At 47.4% G+C, this 27,216-nt stretch overlaps 1 protein-coding gene across 2 annotated transcripts in view; it reads left to right on the top strand.

Annotated features, from left to right (window-relative positions):
* The window catches only part of KPNA3 (karyopherin subunit alpha 3), a 77,017-nt gene that overhangs the window by 25,195 nt on the left and 24,606 nt on the right, over nucleotides 1-27,216 (top strand). For both annotated transcript variants that reach the window (XM_077298099.1, XM_077298100.1), the window contains exons 2-9: nucleotides 7,648-7,692; nucleotides 9,742-9,831; nucleotides 11,037-11,066; nucleotides 20,935-20,987; nucleotides 21,090-21,185; nucleotides 21,321-21,406; nucleotides 22,762-22,848; nucleotides 24,925-25,094. In XM_077298099.1, coding sequence (XP_077154214.1) covers nucleotides 7,648-7,692; nucleotides 9,742-9,831; nucleotides 11,037-11,066; nucleotides 20,935-20,987; nucleotides 21,090-21,185; nucleotides 21,321-21,406; nucleotides 22,762-22,848; nucleotides 24,925-25,094 — 657 coding nt within the window. The remainder of the gene's footprint in view (nucleotides 1-7,647; nucleotides 7,693-9,741; nucleotides 9,832-11,036; nucleotides 11,067-20,934; nucleotides 20,988-21,089; nucleotides 21,186-21,320; nucleotides 21,407-22,761; nucleotides 22,849-24,924; nucleotides 25,095-27,216) is intronic.

Here is a 27,216-nt window from a genome sequence, read left to right as displayed (position 1 = left end):
CGGTGGGAACCAGGCATGTAGAGTCCATCCGTTCACCTTTTCTGCGTCGCACAAAGACAAGGTGGTTGGAACCAAAGATCTCAAATTTGGACTCATCAGACCAAAGCACAGATTTCCACTGGTCTAATGTCCATTCCTTGTGTTCTTTAGCCCAAACAAGTCTCTTCCGCTTGTTGCCTGTCCTTAGCAGTGGTTTCCTAGCAGCTATTTTACCATGAAGGCCTGCTGCACAAAGTCTCCTCTTAACAGTTGTTGTAGAGATGTGTCTGCTGCTAGAACTCTGTGTGGCATGGACCTAGTCTCTAATCTGAGCTGCTGTTAACCTGCGATTTCTGAGGCTGGTGACTCGGATAAACTTACCGTGTATACTCGAGTATAAGCCGACCCCCCTAATTTTGCCACAAAAAACTGGGAAAACTTATTGACTCGAGTATAAGCCTAGGGGGGGAAATGCAGCAGCTACCGGTAAATGTCAAAAGTAATAATAGATACCAATAAAAGTAAAATTAATTGAGACATCAGTAGGTTAAGTGTCTTTGAATATCCATATTGAATCAGGAGCCCCATATAATGCTCCATACTGTTCATTATGGCCCCATAAGATGTTCCATATTAAAATATGCCCCATATAATGCTGCATAAAGGTTAATAAAGGCCCCATAAGATGCTCCATAGACACATTTGCCCAATATAATGCTGCACAAATGCTGATTATGGCCCCATAAGATGCTCTATAAAGATATTTGCCCCATAAAGTGCTGCACAAACGTTATGGCCCTATAAGATGCTCCATACAGACACTTGCCCCATATGCCGTAGTGCCCTACAAACGTTATTTATGGCCCCATACAGACACTTGCCCCATATAGTGCTGCACAAACATTATGCCCCTATATAGTGCTGCAGAAACGTTATGGCCCCATATAGTGCTGCAGAAACGTTATGGCCCCATATAGTGCTGCAGAAACATTATGGCCCCATATAGTGCTACAGGAATGTTATGGCCCCATATAGTGCTGCAGGAATGTTATGGCCCCATATAGTGCTGCAGAAACTTTATGGCCCCCATATAGTGCTGCAGAAACATTATGGCCCCATATAGTGCTGTAGGAATGTTATAGCCCCATATAGTGCTGCAGGAATGTTATGGCCCCATATAGTGCTGCAGGAATGTTATGGCCCCCATATAGTGCCGCAGGAATGTTATGGCCCCATATAGTGCCGCAGGAATGTTATGGCCCCATATAGTGCCGCAGGAATGTTATGGCCCCCATATAGTGCCGCAGGAATGTTATGGCCCTCATATAGTGCCGCAGGAATGTTATGGCCCCCATATAGTGCCGCAGGAATGTTATGGCCCCCATATAGTGCCGCAGGAATGTTATGGCCCCCATATAGTGCCGCAGGAATGTTATGGCCCCCATATAGTGCCGCAGGAATGTTATGGCCCCCATATAGTGCCGCAGGAATGTTATGGCCCCCATATAGTGCCGCAGGAATGTTATGGCCCCATATAGTGCCGCAGGAATGTTATGACCCCATATAGTGCCGCAGGAATGTTATGGCCCCATATAGTGCCGCAGGAATGTTATGGCCCCATATAGTGCTGCAGGAACGTTATGGCCCCATAGATGCTCCATACAGACACTTGCCCCATTTGCTGCGATAAAAAAAAAAATCACATACTCACCTCTCCGTCGCTCAGGCCCCCGCACTTTCAATAGTCACCTGCTCCTCATTCCGGGCGCCGATCTATCTCCAGCACTGACGTTCAGCAGAGGGCGCGCACTGACCATGTCACCGCGCCCTCTGACCTCAGCGTCAGTGCTGGAGACAGATCGGCGCCCGGAACGAGGAGCAGGTGACTATCGCGCAGAGCAGCGCTCCCCTCCCTGTATACTCACCTGGTCCTGCCGCTGTGTAGATCCTGCTTCCCCGACGCCGCAGCGCTTCATCCTGTACTCAGCGGTCCCTATGGGAGGTGGAGCCGCATATTCATTTACTGTAATCAGCGGGACCATGTGACCGCTGAGTACAGGAAGAAGCTGCTGCTGCCGGCGCCGGGGAAGACAGAGACCTGCAGGGACCGCGCCTGGACTAGGTGAGTATTTTTAGACAGCTCCCCCTCCCCTGCCAACCCCCGGATATGACTCGAGTATAAGCCGAGAGGGGCAATTTCAGCCCAAAAAAGTGGGCTGAAAATCTCGGCTTATACTCGAGTATATACGGTATCCTCAGAAGCAGAGGTGACTCTTGGTCTTCCCTTCCTGGGGCGGTCCTCATGTGAGCCAGTTTCTTCGTAGCGCTTGATGGTTTTTGCCACTGCCCTTGGGGACACACTCAGAGTTTTCCCAATTTTTCGGACTGACTGGACTTTCATTTCTTAAATGATGGCCACTCGTTTTTCTTTACTTAGCTGCTTTTTATTTGCCATAATACAAATTCTAACAGTCTATTCAGTAGGACTATCAGCTGTGTATCCACCAGACTTCTGCACAACACAACTGATGGTCCCAACCTCATTTATAAGGCAAGAAATCCCACTTATTAAATCTGACACGGCACACCTGTGAAGTGAAAACCATTCCTGGTGACTACCTCTTGAGGCTCATCAAGAGAATGCCAAGAGTGTGCAAAGCAGTCATCAAAGCAAAAGGTGGCCACTTTGAAGAACCTAGAATATGACATAATTTCAGTTGTTTCACACTTTTTTGTTAAGTATATAATTCCACATGTGTTACCGTAATTCATAGTTTTGATGCCTTCAGTGTGAATGTACAGTTTTCATAGTCATGAAAATACAGAAAAATCTTTAAATGAGAAGGTGTGTCCAAACTTTTGATCTGTACTGTATATGTCTTACTAATGTACTCGTAGAAGCAAAGCTCCTCTAATGTCCCAATGTTTCACTGATGCGCTTGGCAAATCCATTTCCTGCCCTGTTCTGAACTTAGTATTGCCGACACATCATCAAGGCAGTTTGTGAATAGCTAAGCCAGCCCCCCTCTTAAGGAGAACATGTACACTACGGTTCCAAAGTTTAGGGTCACCCAGACAATTATCTGTTTTCTATGAAAACTCATACTTTTATTAATCAAATGAGTTGCCAAATAAATTGAAAATCTGGTCCAGACATTGACGAGGTCTAAAATAAAGATTTTTATTAGTGATGAGCGAATATTCCAAAGACATACTGATAGGGAATTTAGATTGTGAGCCCCATTGGGGGCAGTGATGATAATGTGTGCAAACTGTAAAGCGCTGCGGAATATGATAGCGCTATATAAAAATAAAGATTATTATTATTATTATTATACACGTTACTCGAGATTTCTCGAGCTTGCTTGGGGGTCCTCCGAGTATTTTTTAGTGCTCGGAGATTTAATTTTTCTTGCTGCAGCTGAATGATTTACATCTGTTAGCCAGTATAAGTACATGTGGGGGTTGCCTGGTTGCTAGGGAATCTCCACATGTACTTATGCTGGCTAACAGATGTAAATCATTCAGCGGCGGCAAGAAAAACGAAATCTCCGATCACTAAAAAATACTCGAAGGACCCCCGAGCATGCTCGAGTAACGAGCATATTCACTCATCACTAATTTTTATTTGAAATAATAATTTTCATCTTCAAACTTTGCGTTCGTCAAAGAATGCTCCCTTTGCTGCATTTCCAGCATTGCAGACCTTTGGCATTCTAGCAGTTAACTTGCTGAGGTGATATGGAGAAATTTCACCCCATGCTTCCAGAAGCCCCTCCCACAAGTTGGTTTGGCTTGATGGCCACTTTTTGTGTACCATACAGTCAAGCTGCTCCCACAACAGCTCAATGGGGTTGAGATCTGGTGACTGCGATGGCCACGCCATTACAGATAGAATTCCAGCTGCCTGCTTCTTCCCTAAATATTTCTTGCATAATTTGTAGGTGTGCTTTGGATCATTGTCCTGTTGTAGGATGAAATTGGCTCCAATGCAGCGCTGTCCACAGGGTATGGCATGGCGTTGCAAAATGGAGTGATAACCTTCCTTATTCAAAATCTCTTTTACTTTGTACAAATCTCCCACTTTACCAGCACCAAAGCAACCTCAGACCATCAAATTACCTCCACCATGCTTGACAGATGGAGTCAGACACTCGTCCAGCATCTTTTCAGTTGTTCTGCGTCTCACAAATGTTCTTCTGTGTGATCCAAACACCTCAAACTTGGATTCGCCTGTCCATATCACTTTTTTCCAAAGTTTCCGCTGTCCAGTGAGACTGTGTCCACTCTCAGATATGGCTTTTTTCTTTGCCACCCTGTCCTGAAGGACAGCATCCCGGAGTCGCCTTTTCACTGTAGACGTTGATACTGGCGTTTTGCGTGAACTATTTATTGAAGCTGCCAGTTGAGGACTTGTGAGGCGTCAGTTTCTCAAACTACAGACTCTAATGTACTTGTCTTGTTGCTCAGTTGTGCAGCGGGGCCTCCCACTTCTCTTTCTTCTCTGGTTAGAGCCTTTTTGTGCTCTCCTCTGAAGGGAGTAGTACACACCATTGTAGGAAATCTTCAGTTTCTTAGAAATGAAGGCTATTCCATGCAAGAAATTGCCAAGAACAAGAATAGACTGTCAAGTTACACATGAAAGTTATTTTTTTCTGGCCATTTTGAGAGTTTAATGGAGCCAACAAATGTAATGCTCCAGATTCTCAACTAGCTCAAAGGAAGGACAGGTTTATAGGTTCTCTAATCAGCCAAACTGTTTTCAGCTGTGTAACATACTTGCACAAGGGTTTTCAAGGGTATTCTAACCATCCATTAGCCTTCTTACACAGTTAGCACACACAAAGTACCATAAGAACACTGGAGTGATGGTTGTTGGAAATGGGCCTCTATACACCTATGAAGATATTGCATTACTAACCAGACGTTTGCAGCTAGAATAGTCATTTACCACAAAAACAATGTATAGAGTGTATTTCTGAATCATTTAATGTTAGCTTCATTGGAAAACACTGCTTTTGTTTCAAAAATAAGGAAATTTCTAAGTGACCCTAAACTTTTGAACGATAGTGCAGACTGAGGACTGGCTTAGCTACTGGAATGAGCAGTCAGTCAGCCCCCTTCATACACTGCACCGACTGTCTCCTCTGTTCACAAATATTGTCCTGTAAGGTGGGTAAACGTGTTTTTTTTTTTTTTTTTTTTTTTTTGACAACTTGACTGTTTGACAACCACTTCATGACTTTGGAATAAAAGTCTGAGCTTTCGTCATCCTCTGAACAGTTTAGTCAAGACGTTTGATTAAAGAAATAAGAGTCAAGCCTAAATTTCCTATCTTCATGGACCTTGCCTAGCCTCACATATGAGCTCATCCATTGCCATATATCTTCTCTAACCCCACTATAAGTTCTGGACACTTAGTGAAGCATGCCATCTATTCCAGAGAGCGCTACTCCAAAGAAGGATTGAACATGTAAATTCCCAAAACAATTCCATTTTTTTTTTTTTTTCCCCTTGCATCTGACTCCCATTATTATTTATTATTATAGCACCATTTATTCCATGGTGCTTTACATGTGAAAAGAGGTATACATAAAAAACAAGTGCAATAATCTTTAAAGGGAACCTGTCAGCAGTTTTGGCTGATATAAAATACGGCCACCGCCTTTCAGGGCTTATCTACAGTATTCTATAATGCTGTAGATAACCCCCCCCCAGTCCAACCTGAAAGCTGCGCCGGGCCTCTGTGACCTTTCCCAGCGCCAGCGCACTCCAGTACTTTGCTCTGTTCTCAACAGGGCTGATAAGTACACCTGTGTAGGAGCGCGACACGAATCAAGAAGATGGGAGGCCCCAGACCTGCCATGCCCATCGGACCGGACAGCCCCTCGGGTGAGTATAATATAACTTCTTATCTTTCAGGTTGGGGCTTATCTACAGCATTGTAGAATGCTGTATATAAGCCCTGAAGGGCAGTGGCCGCATCTTATATCGGCTCAATCTACTGACAGGTTCCCTTTAAACAATGCCAGTCACGACTAGTACAGGGGGAGAGAGGACCCTGCCCATGAAGGCTCACAATCTACAAGGGATGTGTGAGAATACAGTAGGTGAGGGTAGAGCTGGTCGTGCAGCGGTTTGGTGGATCGGTGGTTACTGCAGGTTGTAGGCTTGTCGGAATATTTAGGTCTTCAGGTTCCTTTTGAAGGTTTCCATGGTAGGTGAGAGTCTGATATTTTGGGGTAGAGCGTTCCAGAGTAGGGGTGATGCGCAGGATAAATCTTGTATGCGATTGTGGGAAGAGGAGATAAGAGGGGAGCAGAGAAGGAGATCTTGTGAGGATCGGAGGTTGCGTGCAGGTAAGTACCAGGAGACGAGGTCACAGATGTAAGATGGTGGCTGATCCTGCTGAAAGTGTAGTGTCTAGGTGATGTTTCTGTCTATAACCATTAGACACAAGCCATACTTCCCAGCCGTTTTTGTTTGTTTTTTTTCCACACGTTCCATCACATATCTTGAAAGATAAATTGCACTGATTTTTAAGATATTGACCTGGTGTGACATCCGAGGGTCATCGGGATTCATCAGGCAGCTAAAAATTGTCCATGGTACAAGGAAGGTTAATAAGGTGGTAAACCCGTTCATTATGTAGCTATGTAATCTTATGTATGTGAGCGGGCAGTCGGCATGAGGGCAGCGATCATTCGGATAACCGCGGCTATTCTTGTTCCTTTAAATGTCAGGCATATGTCAGAGGAAATGTATAGGACGCACTGTCATCTTGGAGAAGCTCCGCTGCCAGGAGTGACGCGTCCTGCTGAATTATGGAATAGCACACTTTTTCTCAAATCTGAGCTGCATTAGGACTTGGTGACTGATACATGAGTCACCTTGGTTAGATGATGAGTCAAAATCCAGAGCTGTATGCGTCCAGGGTTTGGCTCTGGCAACTCCCGTACATCTGACTAGTGGCATCGTACCAACTTCAGCCTTTCCTTTGGTGATCTCTTATTTACTATGGAGAGCCTGCATTAGGGAACATGTGACAGTATTGCATCCTGAACATTTGTGACTCCGAATCCTACTTGTACAGAACTGCAGTATAATTCCTATACGGTCTTGAAATTGGAGAAAAAAAGAGTCAAAATTAGCCCAAATTAATCTAGAAAAGTTTATAATTTATTGAAATACGAAAATTGTTAAATACAACATACATTCATGTATGTATTCATGAATTATCATCTATTATACATGAATGTATGTTGTATTTAACAATTTTCATATTTCAATAAATTATAAACTTTTCTAGATTAGTTTGGGCTAATTTTGACTCTTTTTTTTCTCCAATTTCAAGAATTTGTTATTGAGTCGCCATATGCTAATTATTTATCTGACGCTTGTTTTTATAATTCCTATACGGTCTTGCAACTTTTAAAGGTAGTGTCGGTGTAAATGTGGTATTACTGGCAGTCGTGGAATCTGGGACATGCAGCAATGAGTGCGGCAATCATCGCCTGGGCCACATCTATCGAGTCCTGGACTTCCAGGAGGCCAGGGCCAATGTTACATGGTACAGCAATAATCTAGGAGGGCACGCGGGGCGGTCTGTGTTTGTAAACTTCCACTTGTTTTCTTTTTAATTTTAACACGCACTCTTTGTATTTTTAGACTATGAGAAGACACAGAAATGAAGTGACCATAGAGCTACGAAAGGTAATACAATTATATAATTACATGGTGATTTTGCAGTGTAAATTATCCCCAGGAAAAGCTTATGTCCTGTTTAGATGTGCCAATCTGCAAATTGATTGTATGTAAGACTGCTCGTTCCCGACTGTCAGCCCATCTAAACAGACTTTGATATCACTTTGGTATTAAGATCATCTTTATCAGCAGCACATCGCCCAGTGTATATAGGATATGCTGCCGGTACTGTATGGGGACAGAACGATAGGACACGGGATCACTAATCCTATCACTTGTCGGACTATGTTAATAAGTCAGTGATTGAATACTCATCACTTTCAGTCAGATGGACGTTTAATGGCCTGGATCAGCTTGTCTAAATGGACCCATAGGATATATTCATAACCGGTTCATAACCATTGAAGCAGCAAAGCTTTTTAATTGTACTGAGAAGTGTAGTGAATCGTATATGGCATCCCTGCAGTATTGTGGGAGATGGGATCTGGGAGTTTTGCATCTAGTCCTAGGGATCTTGACCATTGCGTAATACCCCATAGGAATCGATGTTGTGAAAAGGCCCTTTCTCTGCAGTCCTGCATCTTACACTTAGCAAAGTCCATAATTGTCTTTTGTACACCGAACATATAAAGTAATAGTGTTTTATTAGAACTTGACATTGCAGTGTCACAGTCCAAATTCAGGGACCACTACTGACCCTGAGATTACAGCCACCTCGCCATAGTCCAAATTCAGAGACCACTACTGATCCTGAGATTGCAACCACTTCGCCATAGTCCAAATTCAGGGACCACTACTGATCCTGAGATTGCAACCACTTCGCCATAGTCCAAATTCAGGGACCACTACTGATCCTGAGATTGCAACCACTTCGCCATAGTCCAAATTCAGGGACCACTACTGATCCTGAGATTGCAACCACTTCGCCATAGTCCAAATTCAGGGACCACTACTGATCCTGAGATTGCAACCACTTCGCCATAGTCCAAATTCAGGGACCACTACTGATCCTGAGATTGCAACCACTTCGCCATAGTCCAAATTCAGGGACCACTACTGATCCTGAGATTGCAGCCACTTCGCCATAGTCCAAATTCAGGGACCACTACTGATCCTGAGATTGCAGCCAGTTCACCATCTTTAACTTGAATTGTGCAAGGACAGTGGAGGGAGGTCCCAGTTGTTCAGACCCCCACTGATCATAAAGTGATCACTTATTCTTAGCAATATGCCATCCCCTTGAGGCTAGAATCCCCCTTTAACAGGCATTAAATCTTTAGCATGTGTTTTTTTTCTCCACTTGTCTTGTGAAAAATCACATGCATGTCACAAGTTGTTAGTACACAGTGCTTAGAGGGAACCTGTCAGCTAAATAGAAACAAACAACTGCAGGTATGATGATGATCTGCAGGTAAACATCATTTAAAACATATTCCAGAGTTCATGGAAGAACAGTGGGGATAAAATGAAGTTACATTCCCCCTTCAGTAAATGTGCTGTGATCAATCTCTTCTCTGATTTTCACACGCACTGCTGCCATTCAGTTTGCAGGGGAGTGATAACAGCGCCCTCACTGTGTGATTGGTGACTACAACCGTCCCCTACACCGCCCTGATGACTGGAAGTGTGGCTGCTGGGAGAATATCACTTAAGTTTCTCCCTGCTGTTTCGGAAGGTTTTTACTTGCAGATTCTGACTGTAGGTAAATACCGTTTTTGGGGGTGAGCGTGGAGAGGAGATTTAGCGAAAAGGTTCCCAGAAATGTCTACCTTTAGATCACATCTGTGGCTCTATAGTTCATGACTTAAAAGTGCATGATTTAGGCAGCGTCCATAGTCACTTATTATAAAGATGCAGCTCAGGCCTCCTGCTGTAACATGAGAAGCATTTGACACCAGTTATTTCTTCCATTTTTTTTGCATCATGGCTAGGTAACTTTTTTCTATTTCTTGCTTGTGAGTTTTCCGCTTGCCCCGATGTCCTAACTCTTCACTATACTCACCGCCTGTTCCCACTTCATAACCTCTACTGTACTTCCTTGTTATATTTCCCTTTCAGAACAAAAGAGACGAGCACCTCTTGAAGAAGAGAAATGTTCCCCAAGAAGAAAGCTTAGAAGATTCTGATGTAGATGGAGATTTCAAATCTGTATGTATTGCATGGTCACGTGTGGTCCAGGGTGACGGAGGAGAAGCTTCTCCTCAATGTTTAGTTATAAAGCCTCTAAATGGCCATTATAGCCTTCGTTCCGTATTGAGTCAGTGGCAGCAGCTGCCTCCAGGGACCTCCATTCTCTTTGATAAGTGGGACTTTGTGTATCTTGTTTAGTGCATGTCCTGAGGATATGATGAGAATAGCCAATTAACCTTACCCTTGTTTTTTACCCATTGAAGCACCCACATTGACCACACCAGTCTTAGAAATGCCAAAATTAATAATACCATACCAATCCTCTGCTACTGCCATGCCAAAGCTCCCCTGGTTCCCCACTAGTTTAGTTTTACCAAGACCTACCACTAATGCGGTGGGTTGACATATAACCGCTGCAGCCAGTCTGACCCACTGAAGTCGTGGATGGCAGTGGTCATGTTGTCAACACATCATCCCTGATGCCCATGTATAACCAGGCACTGCCAGGGGAGCTGCAGTGTAGTAAGAGTAGTTTATACCATCATCATACATAAGATTACCCTCTGGACTGGAAGAACAGCAAATTGTTCAAGTTTCAAGAGGTTCATGTAGCATTAATGATTGCTCGCTATGTAAAAAAACGTACTGTGTTTTACTCACCTTCCCTTGGTCCAGTGCGTAGTCTCTACTGCTCCTGGTGTCTGTTATTGTCTGCAGCGCTGATGACACCATGCAATAAAAATAAGTTTCACAACTGAATGTGTTTAAAAAAATATATATATACCTGTACAGAGATACTCTTTTATAAATGTGCCCCTGCTGTGTACTGTGTAATGTCTGTGTCTGACCGTGCAGGAACATAGTCTGATCATACCACAGCTCCTGGGCAGGGGGACACAGAAGAGACTATACAGACAGGACAGCACGGGATCACAGCTGATTCTTCCTGTGAGGTAAAACCTGTTTTTACATAGGCAGGGAAATGTTTTACCTCACAAAAAGAATCAGCTGTGATCCTATGGTGTCCTGTCTGTATCCTTTCCTCCCCTGCCCAGGAGCTGCGGTATGATCAGACCTCTTCCTGCTCGGTGAGACATAGCCATTACACAGTACACAGCAGTGGCACATTCATGTACTTTATTCATGCGGAAAACCCCTTTAAGCACAACCTGTTCCTGTCAGCATGCAGTCTACTAAACTATGTAATTTTGTTTCCATTGCAGCAAAATGTAACACTAGAAGCAATACTACAGGTATGTATCTGCCTCTGAGTTCATGTGGAACCTTTGCCTGTCTGTTGGCTAATTTACCTTCACCTTTAAGGAATATTCACACAGGGTGGATTTGTTTTGCGAAAATGTTTGCGAACTTTCCTTGTATCATATGTAGGGACTGAATTTGAAATCTGCCACATGTGAACACGATGCAGGCTGGAATCACACGTGTGGTTTTTATGGAAATTTTTTATCCATTTTTTGGGGGGGTCGGAATGCGAGAATAATCTGTAACGTAAATTCACATAATATTGGGTGAGTAAAATCTGTGTTCAGTGAAAACAGACTTTCCCATTACTGAGACATTCTCATCACCAGCAGTGCTGTCTCCTGTGATGATCTTCTGTGTGTACTGGGGCTCGATCAGTATCCCAGCACCCGAGCCCCTCAGTGTCACTGTATCTTTGAGCTTGCAATGACCCATAAAATATCTATAACATAACGCTGGGAGCGTCACTCTGTCCGAAGCCTTTATAGACTGCGCAAGCGCCGGCGCAGTCTGGACCCCACAGAGTGACGCTCCCAGGAGATCGCGGTATGCGTAAGCGCTGAACGCACACCGCGATCTCCAACGGAGAAGCAGGGACGAGCCAGGAGGGTGAGTATGCAATACTTACCTGTCCCGTTCCAACGACGCGATTCCGGGCCATGAATGTCCCCCTGCTCCCGGAATCGGCGCCTGCGCAGTCCGCGCTTTCCGGCGCCATTTTCTTGAAGACACACTGCGCCGGAAAGCGCGGACGCCTGTGACGTTCAGTTCAGAGGGCGCGATGACGCGCTTAATGCGCGCCGCCCTCTGACTGAACAGTCACAGCCAGATGACCTGGAAGATGGAACGGGGGACAGGTAAATATAGCAAGTGCCAGGGGCCTGAGCTAGCGGCGACTCCGGCACCTGACCCCCACAGCGCGCCGGTGTCCCCGCCTGCTCAGGCCCCCAGCACAGCCGCCCGCACTCTCAGCACCACCACGCACAGCCGCCCGCACTCTCAGCACCACCACGCACAGCCGCCAGCACTCACCACCGCCACGCACAGCCGCCCGCACTCACCGCCGCCCGCACTCACCACCGCCACGCACAGCCGCCCGCACTCACCACCGCCACGCACAGCCGCCCGCACTCACCACCGCCACGCACAGCCGCCCGCACTCACCACCGCCACGCACAGCCGCCCGCACTCACCACCGCCACGCACAGCCGCCCGCACTCACCACCGCCACGCACAGCCGCCCGCACTCACCACCGCCACGCACAGCCGCCCGCACTCACCACCGCCACGCACAGCCGCCCGCACTCACCACCGCCACGCACAGCCGCCCGCACTCACCACCGCCACGCACAGCCGCCCGCACTCACCACCGCCACGCACAGCCGCCCGCACTCACCACCGCCCGCACTCACCACCGCCACGCACAGCCGCCCGCACTCACCACCGCCACGCACAGCCGCCCGCACTCACCACCGCCACGCACAGCCGCCCGCACTCACCACCGCCACGCACAGCCGCCCGCACTCACCACCGCCACGCACAGCCGCCCGCACTCACCACCGCCACGCACAGCCGCCCGCACTCACCACCGCCACGCACAGCCGCCCGCACTCACCACCGCCACGCACAGCCGCCCGCACTCACCACCGCCACGCACAGCCGCCCGCACTCACCACCGCCACGCACAGCCGCCCGCACTCACCACCGCCACGCACAGCCGCCCGCACTCACCACCGCCACGCACAGCCGCCCGCACTCACCACCGCCACGCACAGCCGCCCGCACTCACCACCGCCACGCACAGCCGCCCGCACTCACCACCGCCACGCACAGCCGCCCGCACTCACCACCGCCACGCACAGCCGCCCGCACTCACCACCGCCACGCACAGCCGCCCGCACTCACCACCGCCACGCACAGCCGCCCGCACTCACCACCGCCACGCACAGCCGCCCGCACTCACCACCGCCACGCACAGCCGCCCGCACTCACCACCGCCACGCACAGCCGCCCGCACTCACCACCGCCACGCACAGCCGCCCGCACTCACCACCGCCACGCACAGCCGCCCGCACTCACCACCGCCACGCACAGCCGCCCGCACTCACCACCGCCACGCACAGCCGCCCGCACTCACCACCGCCACGCACAGCCGCCCGCACTCACCACCGCCACGCACAGCCGCCCGCACTCAGCACAGCCGCCCGCACTCAGCACAGCCGCCCGCACTCAGCACAGCCGCCCGCGGGCAGTAGAGTCGGAGAGAGAAAGATGGGAGTAACATATGGCAGAATGGAAATAGGAACAGGCAGAATGGGTGCAGCACATTACAACAGAATGGGGGCACAGGATGGGAGCCGCACATGACAGAATGATTGCGCACGATGGGAGCAGCACATGACAGGATGGGGGTGCAGGATGGGAGCACATGATGGGAGCAGCACATGACAGGATGGGGGCACACACATGACAGGATGGGAGCACATGACAGGATGGGGATGCAGGATGGAGCAGCACATGACAGGAATGCTTGCCACCCGGGCGTAGAACGGGTTCAATAGCTAGTGTGTGTGTGTATATGTATATATATATATATATATATATATATATATATATATATATATATATATATATATATATATATATATATATATATATATATATATATATATATATATATATTTATTAGATTGTGGCCCGATTCTAACACATCGGGTATTCTAGAATATGCATGTCCCCGTAGTATATGGACAATGATGATTTCAGAATTTGCGGCAGACTGTGCCCGTCGCTGATTGGTCGAGGCAACCTTTATGACATCGTCGCCATGGCAACCATTATGACATCTACGTCGATACTGTGCCCGTTGCTGATTGGTCGAGGCGAATTCGCGGCAGACTGTGCCCATCGCTGATTGGTCGAGGCAACCTTTATGACATCATCGCCGCCATGCTGTGCCCGTCACTGATTGGTCGAGGCCTGGCGGCCTCGACCAATCAGAGACGTGGGATTTCCAAGACAGACGGACGGAAAAACGCTTAGACAATTATGTATGTATGTATATATATATATATATATATATATATATATATATATATAATATATACACACACATACTCGAGTATAAGTCGATACCCCTAATTTTGCTACAAAAAACTGGGAAACGTTAATGACTCGAGCATAAGCCTAGGGTGGAAAATGCAGCAGCTACTGGTCACTACAGGAAGAAGCTCCCGGGAACCAGGGACACTGCGCCAGGAGCAGGTGAGTATTATTACACAACTCCGCTCCCCCTCCCCTGCCGACCCCTGGGAATGACTCGAGTATAAGACGAGGGGGGCAATTTCAGCCTAAAAAAATGGGCTGAAATTATCGGCTTATACTTGAGTATATACAATGGGTATATTTCTGGGGGACACAGACCGTGTGTGGTGTATGCTGCTGCCACTAGGAGGCTGACACTAAGTGATACAAAGAAAGTGATCTCCTCCCCTGCAGTATACACCCTCCTGCTGGCTCTCAGTGAACCAGTTCTTGCTTAGTGTCCATAGGAGGCACACGGACTGGTCTGCTATTCAGACCCAAAACTCTTTATTATTTTATTTTTACCTTTTACATTTTTAATTTTACTTTCTACAACGAAGGGGCGACAGATCCTTTCAAGGCTCCGATCTCCCCGCACCCTGAACGTACGAGCACAGAGAGTGTCGCCTCTCCGTATCCTCTCCTGCAACGTGGGATGCCAAGCCTGAGCTGATTCTTAGGGGCGACGGGCTCCTTCAAGGGCACCGATCTCCCCACACCCTGAACGGACGAGCACATGGAGTGTCGCCTCCACGTACCCTTTTCTGCAGCCAGGCCTAATGCCGGACAACTGGCCCTGTCCACCCGGCGACTGAAATCCGTGGATGTACAGAGGCCCCTCTCTATGGCGTCCGAGCAGCCCACACTGTCCCACCACTGTGAAAGCGGATGGTACAAGGAGGCGGACGGTTCCTCTCCACCCACCTCCCTAACAAAGGGATGGTGGATTGAGGTTTACCCCTCTATCCCTGCACCGTCCACGCTGCAATACCTGACCTGCAGCAGAACAGTAGAGTGCGTGCGCTTTCCTCGGCGCTGAAACCCAGTCATCGCGGCGGCTCCATGCCGGGACGTGCACCCATCGTGAGTGGATCCAGTCAGCGGTGGGCCTCTTCAGTGGGATATTTACATGCTGACAGGCAGCCTCAGCTTCCCTGTGGCCCACCTCCCTGAGGTAACGCTCCGGCCGGCTGAAAAAATGTAGCCCCCGGCTTCTGCCGATGTGTAGGCCACATCCCGGAAGCCTCGCCCGCACTATGGCGCACTAAGGAGGATCCGACCACTTTTCTGGCGCTTCCAACCTAGCACGGGAGCGATCGCTTCTCTCAACCAACCACCAACGTCCCTCTATTCTACCCCTGGAATTGCTCCCGCCGGCTGCAGAAATGTAGGCCCCGGCTTGGGCCTATTCATGGAAGTCACGGGGCGATGGTTTTGCATTGAAGGGGCAAATGCAACCGGATAAGAAAGTATTGCTCCCCCCCCCTTTCCCCTCGCATCTTCCACCTGTGCTTAAAGGCACATGACCAGTATTTCCTGGTCTTAAAGGAACATGACCAGTATTCTCTGGTCTTAAAGGTGCATGTGCAGTATTTCCTGATCTTAAAGGCACATGACCAGTATCCCCTGGTCTTAAAGGCTCATGACCAATATTCCGTGTCTTAAAGGCACATGATCAGTCCGAAACCGGTCACCCTAAATGAGCTCAGGAGCCCTCCGCCGCCGACCCCAGCTTATCCCAGAGTACCTAGTTCCCTGAGTGGGCTTCGTTACTACCGCAACCTATGGATTCTCGGACCAAGAGATTGAAACCCTCAGTGAACCCTCTGTGCCTCGGAGTGCTCGCAGGACCGATATAGATGGTCCCTTTCCTTCATGCGAGCTGTCGGCTAGCAGGGGCCGCAAGTATTCTAGAAACGTACAGGCGTCTAGAAACGTACACGCGCCTAGAAAACGGAAGTTTAATTTCCTGATCTCACCAATGATTTGCTGAGAACAAGACTCTGAATATGGATTGGATATTGCCTTGGTTCTGGACTCACCAGAACTTCAGAAAAGGATGGATTCGCCTATTTATATCATCAACCAATCTCTGTAGATTGACGAGGACTTCGGTTCTACTCTAGATCGTGCAGTGTCCCTCATAAGGAGACTAAACTCCCAGCAGAGCATTTGCCATTCACCCGGACAGGGAGCGTCCAGGTAAACGATTCACTGGACAGAAGCCTCTGCAAGCGCGGTATCCTTTTTCAGCCAATATGCGAACACGTGGGGTGTCCCCTCCACGTATACCACCCTAGGACGTGGGATGCCATGCCAGGTCTGATTCTTAGGGGCGACGCGTCCTTTTAAAGGGCACCGATCTCCCCACACCATCAATAGACGAGCACACAGAGTGTCGCCTCCATGTATCCTCTTCTGCAGCCAGGCCTAACACCGAGCAACCAGCCCTGTCAACCCGGTGACCTGAACTCTGTGGATGTACCGAGGCACCCTTTTTGGCGTTCGAATGTCCCCCTCTGCATCACCACTATTTAGCAGATGATACAAAAAAGGCGGACGATACCTCTCCACTTCCCTGTTATGAGGATGGTGGATTGAGGGTTCATCATTTTAACACCGCACCGTCAAAAGAGAGTGGCGATTGCAAGAGACGACTATTCCTGACCTTCCAGATGCAGCTGCGCATTCTGCCACTTGGCATATTACCGGGTAGAATCTCCTGTGGTATACCTACCAGTATCCCTGCCCGATGGGTCATCAATTAAAAATACAACGGACGGTCAGATAGCAAATCTAGCTAGTTCTATCTTGTGGCGTCGGATTCAGCGCACTACCCTTCCTTAGCCGCCGCATGGGTTGCTACAGCAATGGTCTCTTGGTCGGAGACCTTAACTTCCTTGATTCAGAACAGTAACCTTTTCCCGAAGACAGTACAGCTGGTCAGTCAAATTTTTTGAGTGGGAGACTAACTGCTTCACGCCTCTCCGATGCGGCTATTTGCGCGGCGCTGTCTGCAGCAAATACCATTACACGCAGAAGGACTTTATAGCTCAGAGAATGGAAGCGTTCTCTGCGTTCAAAAAGCCTCTGACATCACTCCCTTACCAGGGTGATCGGTTATTCGGGGAGAAGTTGGAAGCGTTCCCCACGCAGGAACAAAGGATCGTATGTTTCCTATATACCCAACCAGCAGTGGATGAGTTGACCAGGACAGTCTAGATCTAAGGGATCTTGGTTCCAAAAAGGGGACCGAAAAGTAAGACCTATCCTGGACCTCAAACTTCTACCAATCTTGACAAGGTCCCCCTTCTTCGGATGGAGTTCCTCCGCTCAGCCACTACTTCAACGGAAAAAGATGGAGTTTCTGGCATACACCGACATTCGGGATGCGTACCTTCACATTCCTATTTTTCCCCTCTTCAAAAATTCCTTCGCTTTTCCATTCGCGAACAGCATTTTCAAATCATGACCTTGTCCTTCGGCCTTGCTACTGCACCCATAGTGTTTTTGTAGTGGTTATGGCGGCTGTCATGTTTCTCTTGCACCCTAGAGGCATAGTCGTCCTGCCCTATCTGGTTGACTTTTTAGCCGCTCTTCCAGGACTGCGCTGAGTCGTCTATTTCTCTTGCGACACCCTTTCACACCGGGGCTGGCAGCTAATCTTAGACAAGTTTTTCCTCATTTCCAGCCCAGCAGATATCCTTTTTGAGGATGATCCTGGACACTTCCAGAAGGTTGGTAATCCTCCCTTGAGACAAGACCGTGGCCCTTCAACAGGGAGCTCGCGCACTTGTTCGCACATCCCTTCATTCCATTCGATTTGCTAGGAGGGTTCCAAGGGAAAATAAGGACGACAATGGAAGCGGTTTCCTTCGCTCCTCTCGTTTTCTGCAGGTCAAGCAGGCTTTCAGAGGGTAGTCTCTGAGCTCCTTCCTCATCCAGGGGAGATCCTTTCTCCCGTTTCAATGGTTATTAGTGACTACTGATGCCATTCCTCTTCTCCTGATCATTGTTCTGGGGATCCGAACGGTTCGGCTAATTCTACAGCAGGTCCCCTGCCTTCTGGCGGGTCACCCCATCCGAATTCATTTGGACAATGCCACGGCTGTGCCATACGTCAATCATCTAGCAGGCTTTCAGAGGGTAGTCTCTGAGCTCCTTCCTCATCCAGGGGAGATCCTTTCTCCCGTTTCAATGGTTATTAGTGACTACTGATGCCATTCCTCTTCTCCTGATCATTGTTCTGGGGATCCGAACGGTTCGGCTAATTCTACAGCAGGTCCCCTGCCTTCTGGCGGGTCACCCCATCCGAATTCATTTGGACAATGCCACGGCTGTGCCATACGTCAATCATCTAGCAGGTACCCACAGTCAGGCGTCATGGTCGAGGTACCTCACATTCTCTGATGGGCCGAGATCTATCATTCAGGTGATCTTTGCACTACACATCCCAGGAGTAGAACTCTAGATGGCAGATGCCGTAAGGGTCCCGCCTCAAGTGAGTGGGAACTTCACCCGGAAGTCCTCCATCAGATCTGCCTTCTCTGGAGCACTCCAAATGTAGGTTGGATGGCGTCTGGCGTCCAGACTGAATGCCAATGTACTCTAGTTCATGGTTCGGCCTCGAGATCCAAAAGCCTTTCGGAAGCAGGAAGGGCCCCAGTGATCCTGGGAGATCTGCACTGACCACGTCAGGTTTTTTCATTTGCGGAACTAGTATTTTTCAGTCTTATTGCAACAAAACTGCAAGTAGGGACTTCCTCGCAGAGAGTTTTCACATGTGGTTCTTCTCTATCGCATACCGTTAGATCTTTGGGACCTTAATGGTCCTGGGAGTTTTACAGTAGACTCCTTTTGATCCGGACAGAGGTTACTATCAGGGAAGGTCGCCCTTTTTTCTCTGCGATCTCGTCATCCTGACGACTCTTCGGGGCTAGCCACTCTGTTCTTTCGGCTTTTTTTTTTTTCTTATCGCCTTCAAGGCAAGGTTGTCCTCAGGCCATCCCCGTCCCTTGTTACCAAGGTGGTATTGTTTTCCCACTGTTATGAGGGCATCGTTCTTCCCTCATCTCTTTCGGCACCAGTCCACAAAACTGAATGGGTTCCCCATATTCTGGACAAAGTGAGTACTCTGAGTAGGTACGTGTTGAGGACGGCGTCCTTCCAGAGGTTGGACGCTTTATTTGGGCTTCCTGACGGTAAAAAGAAGGCTTCCTGACAGTTAGCCGTTTCGTCAGTCATGTTAGCCTGGTGGATTCGTTACACCATCAAGGAGTCCTTCCGTGTTAGATGTCAGCCTATCTCCCTGTTTATCAAGGTTTCTTGGGTTCTAGGCACCAGGCGTCGGCAAAGCACGCCTGCAAGCTTACGGGTTCGTCCAGTCCGCTTGCATTCTTGAAGCACTATAATTCCCAGACTTCCACAGATGTGAGTCTGGGCAGGCGGACTCTGCAGGCCGCGGTGGCGCACTTGTAAGTAGCGGTTACACAGGGCCTGATCTGATGTTGTCCCCACCCAGGGGCTGCTTTGGGACGTCTCGTGGTCTGTGTCCCCCAATGAGGCAAAGGAGAAATAGGGATTTTTGTGTACTCGCCGTAAAATCCTTTTCTCCGAGCCATTTATTGGGGGACACAGCTCCTGCCCTATTAGCTTGTGCTTGTTTTATAATTTGACATGCTATACTCTCATATATAATATGACATGCTAAACGCTCATATATTGTTATTGATGATCTGCTGCTTTTGCACCAAACTGGTTAGCTGAGAGCCAGCAGGAAGGTGTATACTGGGGAGGAGCTAATTTTCTTTGTATCACTTAGTGTCAGCAGCATACACCCACGGTCTGTGTCCCCCAATGAATGGCTCAGAGAAAATGATTTTACTGTGAGTACACAAAAATCCCTATTTTTGATACTTTCTACTCGCATATAATAATTAAGAGATCAAAAAGTCCTACATACACTGAAATGTTATCAATAAAAACATCCTAGAAAAAAAACAAGTCCTCATGCACCTCTGTAGATGGAATGAAAAAAGTTAGGGCTTTTACAATGATGACCAGGGAAAAATAGGATTGTCCACTAGTACGACATCCCCTTCTTAAACTAAATGTTTGGCCATGATAAAATAACAAGGCCTATACTCTCGCGTTCCTGGGGCTGTGATGTGCTTGTTGTGATTCCTAGCGCCCAATCAGCATGAGCTTCACTGTCTGAAGGCGGACTTCAGACAAACTGAACATGGAGGAAGTCTGGGCTGCAGCTGATCTCTGGCTTCCTTCCTCTTCATGTTCAGCTTGTCCGAAGGCGGAGACAGTGACGCCCATGCTGTTTAAGAAGAGGTTGTCCTAGCTGTGGACTACCCTTCTTTTTTTTTTTTCTTCTTTTTTTTCTTGCGAAAAAGTAACAGTAAACAGTAAATTCGGTCTCCTTATCGTATTGACCCGCAGAATATAGTTAATGTCAATTATACTGCACGGGGAATAAAGCCATAGAAATTTGCTGTCACTGTATGCGTATTGTACTGACCTACAGAAGAAAGTAATAAAGTTAACACCGTATCTGTGCAGCGAGAAGTGTAGGATTTAAAACTGGGGAAAAAAAGCAAAAATAAATGGCAGCTGAATGTGTTGATTATATTGTCTTGTTTCTTGGAGCTGTCCTGGGTGATGAGCTTTATTGCTTTTCTCTCGATGTCTGGCAGTATGTATTATGCACGGATTCTTATATACCAGGCTACTCTTGTTAACGCTTTTTTCTGCATTATGTTTTAGAATGCGACCAGTGATAATCCAACAACTCAATTAAGTGCTGTCCAGGCTGCGAGGTAAAGTCGTGGCATTATCTGCCGTGTTATCAGGGTTCCATATGCCGCCCCTGACATACTGCTTCATTGTTTTCTCTGATCATTTGTTCTTTCTTTATTCAGGAAATTGCTTTCAAGTGACAGAAATCCACCCATTGATGACCTCATAAAATCTGGAATCCTCCCAATATTGGTGAAATGCTTAGAGGCGGATGATAAGTAAGGAATGCAAGTCGTCTTTTTCTTTTGTAATTCTCCACCAGATCATGTCTAAGCTTTGAGTAACGAGACCCGTCATGTATGGCATCATACTGCTCCTCATAAGGTAAACATTTGTTTATATTTCTTTTGCAGCCCTTCTTTACAGTTTGAGGCTGCCTGGGCATTAACCAATATTGCATCAGGAACATCTGCGCAAACCCAAGCAGTGGTCCAGTCCAGTAAGTACTATGCTGAATATTTCTGCCTGTCGGGGCTCACTCATACGTCCATGCAAATTAATCTCAGACTGGATAGCAATGCATATACTGGACTCTTGTCTCCCGACCCAAGTTTGACCGATTCATGTATTTCTATGAAGCTGTCACACTCTGGTCGGCAGCCAGTCCGTGCATTACGGATCGATCTCGGACTGATTTGCACAGATATCTGAATGAACCCTGTCTAGAAAAACTAATGTATAAAATAGCACAAGACTATATAAATGACTTAAGGGTCCTCTCTGTGTTTCTAATAGAGCCTCTAAGAATTGATTTAGTTCACATGATCATAACGGCAAACTATAAAATTGTATCTTCTTACACTGGCCACAAGGGGGTGCTCCGCTTCTGCAGTATTAACACTTTTTTTTATTGTTCTTCAATACTTTATTCCCCAGTGTAAAATAAGATACTCCTCTCTTGCACCAGCACCATCCCAGCAATGCTGAGTCTCCCATTGTTTTGTCACGTGAGCACTGCAGTCCATCAGATAGCTCCGTTTCATCTGAAGGAAGTTAACAGCCCATTAGTAAGCATTGATTGGACCCAGTGCTCAAGTGGCACAACAATGGGAGACCTGATGCCGACATTGCTGGAACGTCGGCGGTGCGGGAGGTATCCATTATTTTTGTTTCTCATGAGGGAATATAGTATGTAAGAACGAGTTGCCAGAGAAGTGAATAAACTCTTAAGAAGGCGCTGTCTGAGTAGTGGACAGTCACTTTAATCTACTAAATCCAGTGAGCCTCATACATAGGTTCAAGGTAATTTTGAGCTGAAAAATCCCTGTTTCTCCTTGACATGTTAGAAGTTGTTAGTAAGACCTGATGAAGTTTCTCTCTGCTGTATCTATACAAACCTCTAGAAGCGCAGTCTAATCATTGTAGACAGATTTGTAGCATAGCGTGATATTTCGGTGCGGTCTGACACAATTGCCAATTCCGCATGGAGTTTTTGCCAGAATTCTGCTGCAAAACTTTTGAAATCCCTCCCAAAAAATTTAACAACTCAAGTGTGCCACAAATTTGCAGCTGTTAGCATTTTTTACTCCAATCCCTGCCTGCTCCGCCAAATAAAACAGTGTGGTGAAGCCCACCTCACAAATACATCATTATTTACATCCCTGGCTGGACGCAGGCCAACAGAAGTTGCACCAAAATCATTTAGAGGCAGGTTCCATTGAATGCATGGAGGAGAGGAGTAAGATGAGCCAAATTCATTAAGACTGGCTCTGATTCACTTTCTCATGTTTTTAAATTTTTTTTTTACGTTTGTAGATGTCATTAATTTTTATTGATTTTCTTTCCTCTGCACAGATGCTGTCCCCCTATTTTTGAGGCTTCTGCATTCCTTGCATCAAAATGTCTGTGAGCAAGCAGTCTGGGCACTTGGAAATATCATTGGTAAGAATCGTTCATTTCTTTATCGCTTCATGGTCAAACAAGTTTATAAGAACCTTTTGTGCCCGATCATTGCCTTGTATAAATATGCCCAGGGACCAGATGACAAGCGAGCAAACCCTTATTTGTGGGCTGATCCTGCACATGATCATTTGCTGATAGCACGCCCTTTCATGTAGACTGTATGGGGACAGATGAGTGCAGAAGTTCATTCACTCCTGTACAACATTTTTGAACAAGAGAAAGAAACGGAGCATTGATGAAAAAATATCACAAATGTTTATTTAATCAATATTATCTAATAAAACGTGAAGTTTAACATCATTAACATCATGCAGTAACATACAAAGATGGAATGCCTAGAAATGCTGAAACCCTCATCCCACAATGCCCACAGGTGGTTCCCCCACAGCGGAAAGTAACAATGTACACCCCCCCCCCCCCCCCTCTTTTTTAACATAAGACCAGGCGCCCTGTGATAGGGACGCCACGTGCGGCACAGCTCAATGACAAATGCCCATGTCCCAAAGTCAGCATCCCGTAATGGGGTTAAAGAGGGAAAGGTAACATAGGAGCAAACGCCCTGTGATGGACACGCCACAATGAACAAGGCTCAGTAACAAATGCCCATCTCCCAAGAACAGCGTCCCTCAGTAGGGATGGAAAAACGCTGCTAAATAAAAAGTTAATAAAGGGACCAGGCTTACCAGCGGTGGGGGCAGAGTAAGGAAACAGCCGGACGGTGGACCCCGACGCGCGTTTCGCGGCAACACGCTGCCGCTTCCTTGGGGATACTTTAACAGTGCCTTCCAGGACCTTCAAATAGCACCCGACCTCAATCACATGATCAATTGCGGCCAATCACATCGGCGCGTGCGCACTGCGTCCGACAGGTCCTGGCCGCGGAACTGCGTCAAGCCAGGCGCGCACGCGCGGGGAGCAGGAAAAGCTCCCAGAGCGTGCGCACGGGACAAATAGACGCCGATCCACACCAGGGCACAGCGGACCACAGCGCGACGCGCACAGCCACCCTAGGAAGATAAAATTTTTAGTATGTATGTAATGTAGTGCAGGTACATCAATATACTTACCAATCACCATCTCCCTGGTTTCCCGCTCCGCTGCTGTCCTCTTTTGCATCACATGACTTAAATCCGTGTGTGGACCCGAAGTCGCTTTTACTATGTAAGTCTACGGAGCCTCCAGGCTGCACCATCGCAGAACAAGGCTCAATGGGCTTATATTATAAAAGTGACTTCTGGTCCACACAAACCCCTGTGTGATCCGGTGAGTGAGCGGCACTGGAAACCAGGGGAGACTGCCACCTGTGAGTATATTAATACCTGACTATGATGGATACATATATAGAGGATAGAACTTTTTTGGGGAGAGTTTTTTTTTTTAAGAAATCTCATGCGCATGCTGCAAATAATTATAGAAAATTGATCGGCACTGTGGATGTGGTATCTGCAGCAAGTCGTCTTATGATGCAGGTGTATGTGCTGCTTGAAGGGAGGCTCGCCCCTGAAATGCAAATTAAACTGACCCTGACCTATTGTGTGATTCTCTCCTCCTCTCTGCAGTCGCTCCCTACACTCCTGGGTTCACCTGTGTAGCGAGCGTCGGCAGATGACAGGTGACCTGCCCCCACACGGTGCGCTGCTGACTCCTTCCTAGTCCGCAGCTGCAGGGCCACAGTTGGGGTTCAGGCGGCGCTCACTCTGGCCAAGACCACTGTATATGAGGGAACTACTCGGTATGTAAATTGAGGGGGCACACAGCTCTTGGCCATGGCAAGCGTGCACCAGTGTCCCCTCATTTGCATATGGAATTGAATTTTAAAAGTAAATACAGCAATGAAATATATGCTGCTTACATTACAACAGAGATGCCCGTCTAAGTACTTTTCCCTATGACCAGTTTTTTGCACTTCAGAAGTTATGTATAGGACAATAAGTAACTCCGTTCTTTTAAGGGGCACTTCTGCACGCATACATCCCAGGATCATCCCTTTTCATTTTTCTCCAGTAACATTTTTAATGCAAGATTTTTTTTGTAAACCCCTTTTCATTTCTGTAGGTGATGGTCCTCAGTGTAGAGATTATGTCATCTCACTCGGAGTTGTCAAACCGCTCTTGTCCTTCATCAACCCTTCCATCCCCATCACCTTCCTCCGGAACGTCACATGGGTCATTGTCAATCTGTGCAGGAATAAGGACCCTCCACCGCCAATGGAGACTGTACAGGAGGTAATCATGCAATCGATGGTGCAGTTGTGATTGTACGGGTTCTGAGTCCAGATGTTTTGCATAGTGTTGATCAATGTGCTGTGGTTGGGACCACACAGTGGATCACTCAGAATCATTTCTAGTAATAACAGACACCGTGCTATTTATTTGCTAAAGCACCACCCCATCGTTTTTTGTTTGTTTTTTTTACCGCTGCAGTGGTTCTTTAAATGTAAGGCCCCTGCCCTGGTCATATGCTCCCCCTCCCTCCTGCGTCTTCACCGTTTTTCACCTCCACTCCGGTCCCTCAGCGCCATCTTGTGAACGCAGCTTCTGACTCGCCAGAAGCTACATCACAAGCTCTCAATGCAAGTCTGAGAGCCAGAACGAGGATCTCATAGACTTACATTGATTAGTGATCTCCAGCTCACTCCATGAAACACTGGAGCAGCCAGCAGGTCAAAAACTGCAGGAGACGGACAGGAGCGGCTGCAAAAATAGATGAAAACGCCAAAACGTGCGTATGAGATGAGGCAGGGGGCTTGGATTTTATGCACCTCTCCAGCTGTCAAATAAAAAAACCACTGGAGTGGTGCCTTAAGGATTTCCCACGGTATATACCTACCGCTGGGACCACCACTGATCACCCATACATGGACACCAGTGAGGAAGAGCTTGAATGGAGTTACAGTGGGTACAGAAAGTATTCAGACCCCTTTAAATTTTCGCTTTGTTTCATTGCAGCCATTTGGTAAATTCAAAAAAGTTTTTTTTTTTCACATTAATGTACACTCTGCACCCCATCTTGAGTGGAAAAAAAAACAGAAATAGACATTTTTGCTAATTTATTAAAAAGCAAAAACTGAAATATCACATGGTCAGAAGTATTCCACCCCTCTGCTCAGACACCCTATCTGTCAGAGTCCTGCAAGGTTCAGTTCTAAGGAAACCCTGCTCTTCTCCATTTACACCTTTGGCCTGGGACAGCTCATAGAATCTCACAGCTTTCTGTGTCACCTCTATGCTGATGACACACAGATCTACATCTCTGGACCAGATGTCACCTCCCTACTAACCAGAATTCCTCAATGCCTGTCCACTATTTCATGCTTCTTCTCCGCTAGATTTCTAAAACTTAACATGGACAAAGCAGAAGTCATCATCTTTCCCCCCATCTCATGCGACCTTCCCCCCCCCACGAACCTATCCATTACAGTAAACGGCTGCCCACTCTCCTCAGTCCCACAAGCTCGCTGAATCGGGGTAATTTTCAACACTGATCTCTCCTTCAAACCACATATCCAAGCCCTTTCCACTTCCTGCCGCCTTCAACTCAGTACATTCCTAAACCAAGAATCTGCAAAAACCCTAGTCCTTGCCCTCATCATCTCCCGCCTTGACTACTGCAACCTCCTGCTTTGTGGCCTCCCCTCGAACACTCTCGCACCCCTCCAATCTGTTCTAAACTCTGCTGCCCAACTAATCCACCTGTCCCCCCACTATTCCCCGGCCTCTCCCCTCTGTCAATCCCTTCACTGGCTCCCCATTGCCCAGGGACTCCAGTAGAAAACCCTAACCATGACATACAAAGCCATCCACAACTTCTCCTCCATACATCTGTGACCTTGTCTCCCGGTACTTTCCTGCACGCAACCTCCGATCCTCACAAGATTTCCTTCTCTACTCCCCTCTTATCTCCTCTTCCCACAACCACATACAAGATTTCCCTCGTGCATCACCCATACTCTGGAACTCTCTACCACAACATATCAGACTCTCGCCTACTATTGAAACCTTCAAAAAGAACCTGAAGACCCATCTCTTCCGACAAGCCTACAACCTGCAGTAACCACCAAACGACCAAACCGCTGCACGACCAGCTCTACCGTCACCTATTGTATCCTCACCCATTCCTTGTAGATTGTGAGCCCTCGCGGGCAGGGTCCTCTCTCCTCCTGTACCAGTCATGACTTGTATTGTTTAAGATTATTGTACTTGTTTTTATGTATACCCCTCCTCACATGTAAAGCGCCATGGAATAAATGGCGCTATAATAATTATTAATATTTAAGTTACATGCTGTCCATTTCCTTGCGATCCTCCTTGAGATGGTTCTACTCCATGGGAGTCCAGCTGTGTTTAA

The sequence above is a fragment of the Ranitomeya variabilis genome, chromosome 3, assembly GCF_051348905.1.
Source record: "Ranitomeya variabilis isolate aRanVar5 chromosome 3, aRanVar5.hap1, whole genome shotgun sequence".
In the NCBI taxonomy this organism is placed as follows: Eukaryota; Metazoa; Chordata; class Amphibia; order Anura; family Dendrobatidae; genus Ranitomeya; species Ranitomeya variabilis.
Note: the sequence above shows the minus strand (reverse complement) of the source record. Positions and strands in the feature narration are given on the sequence as shown.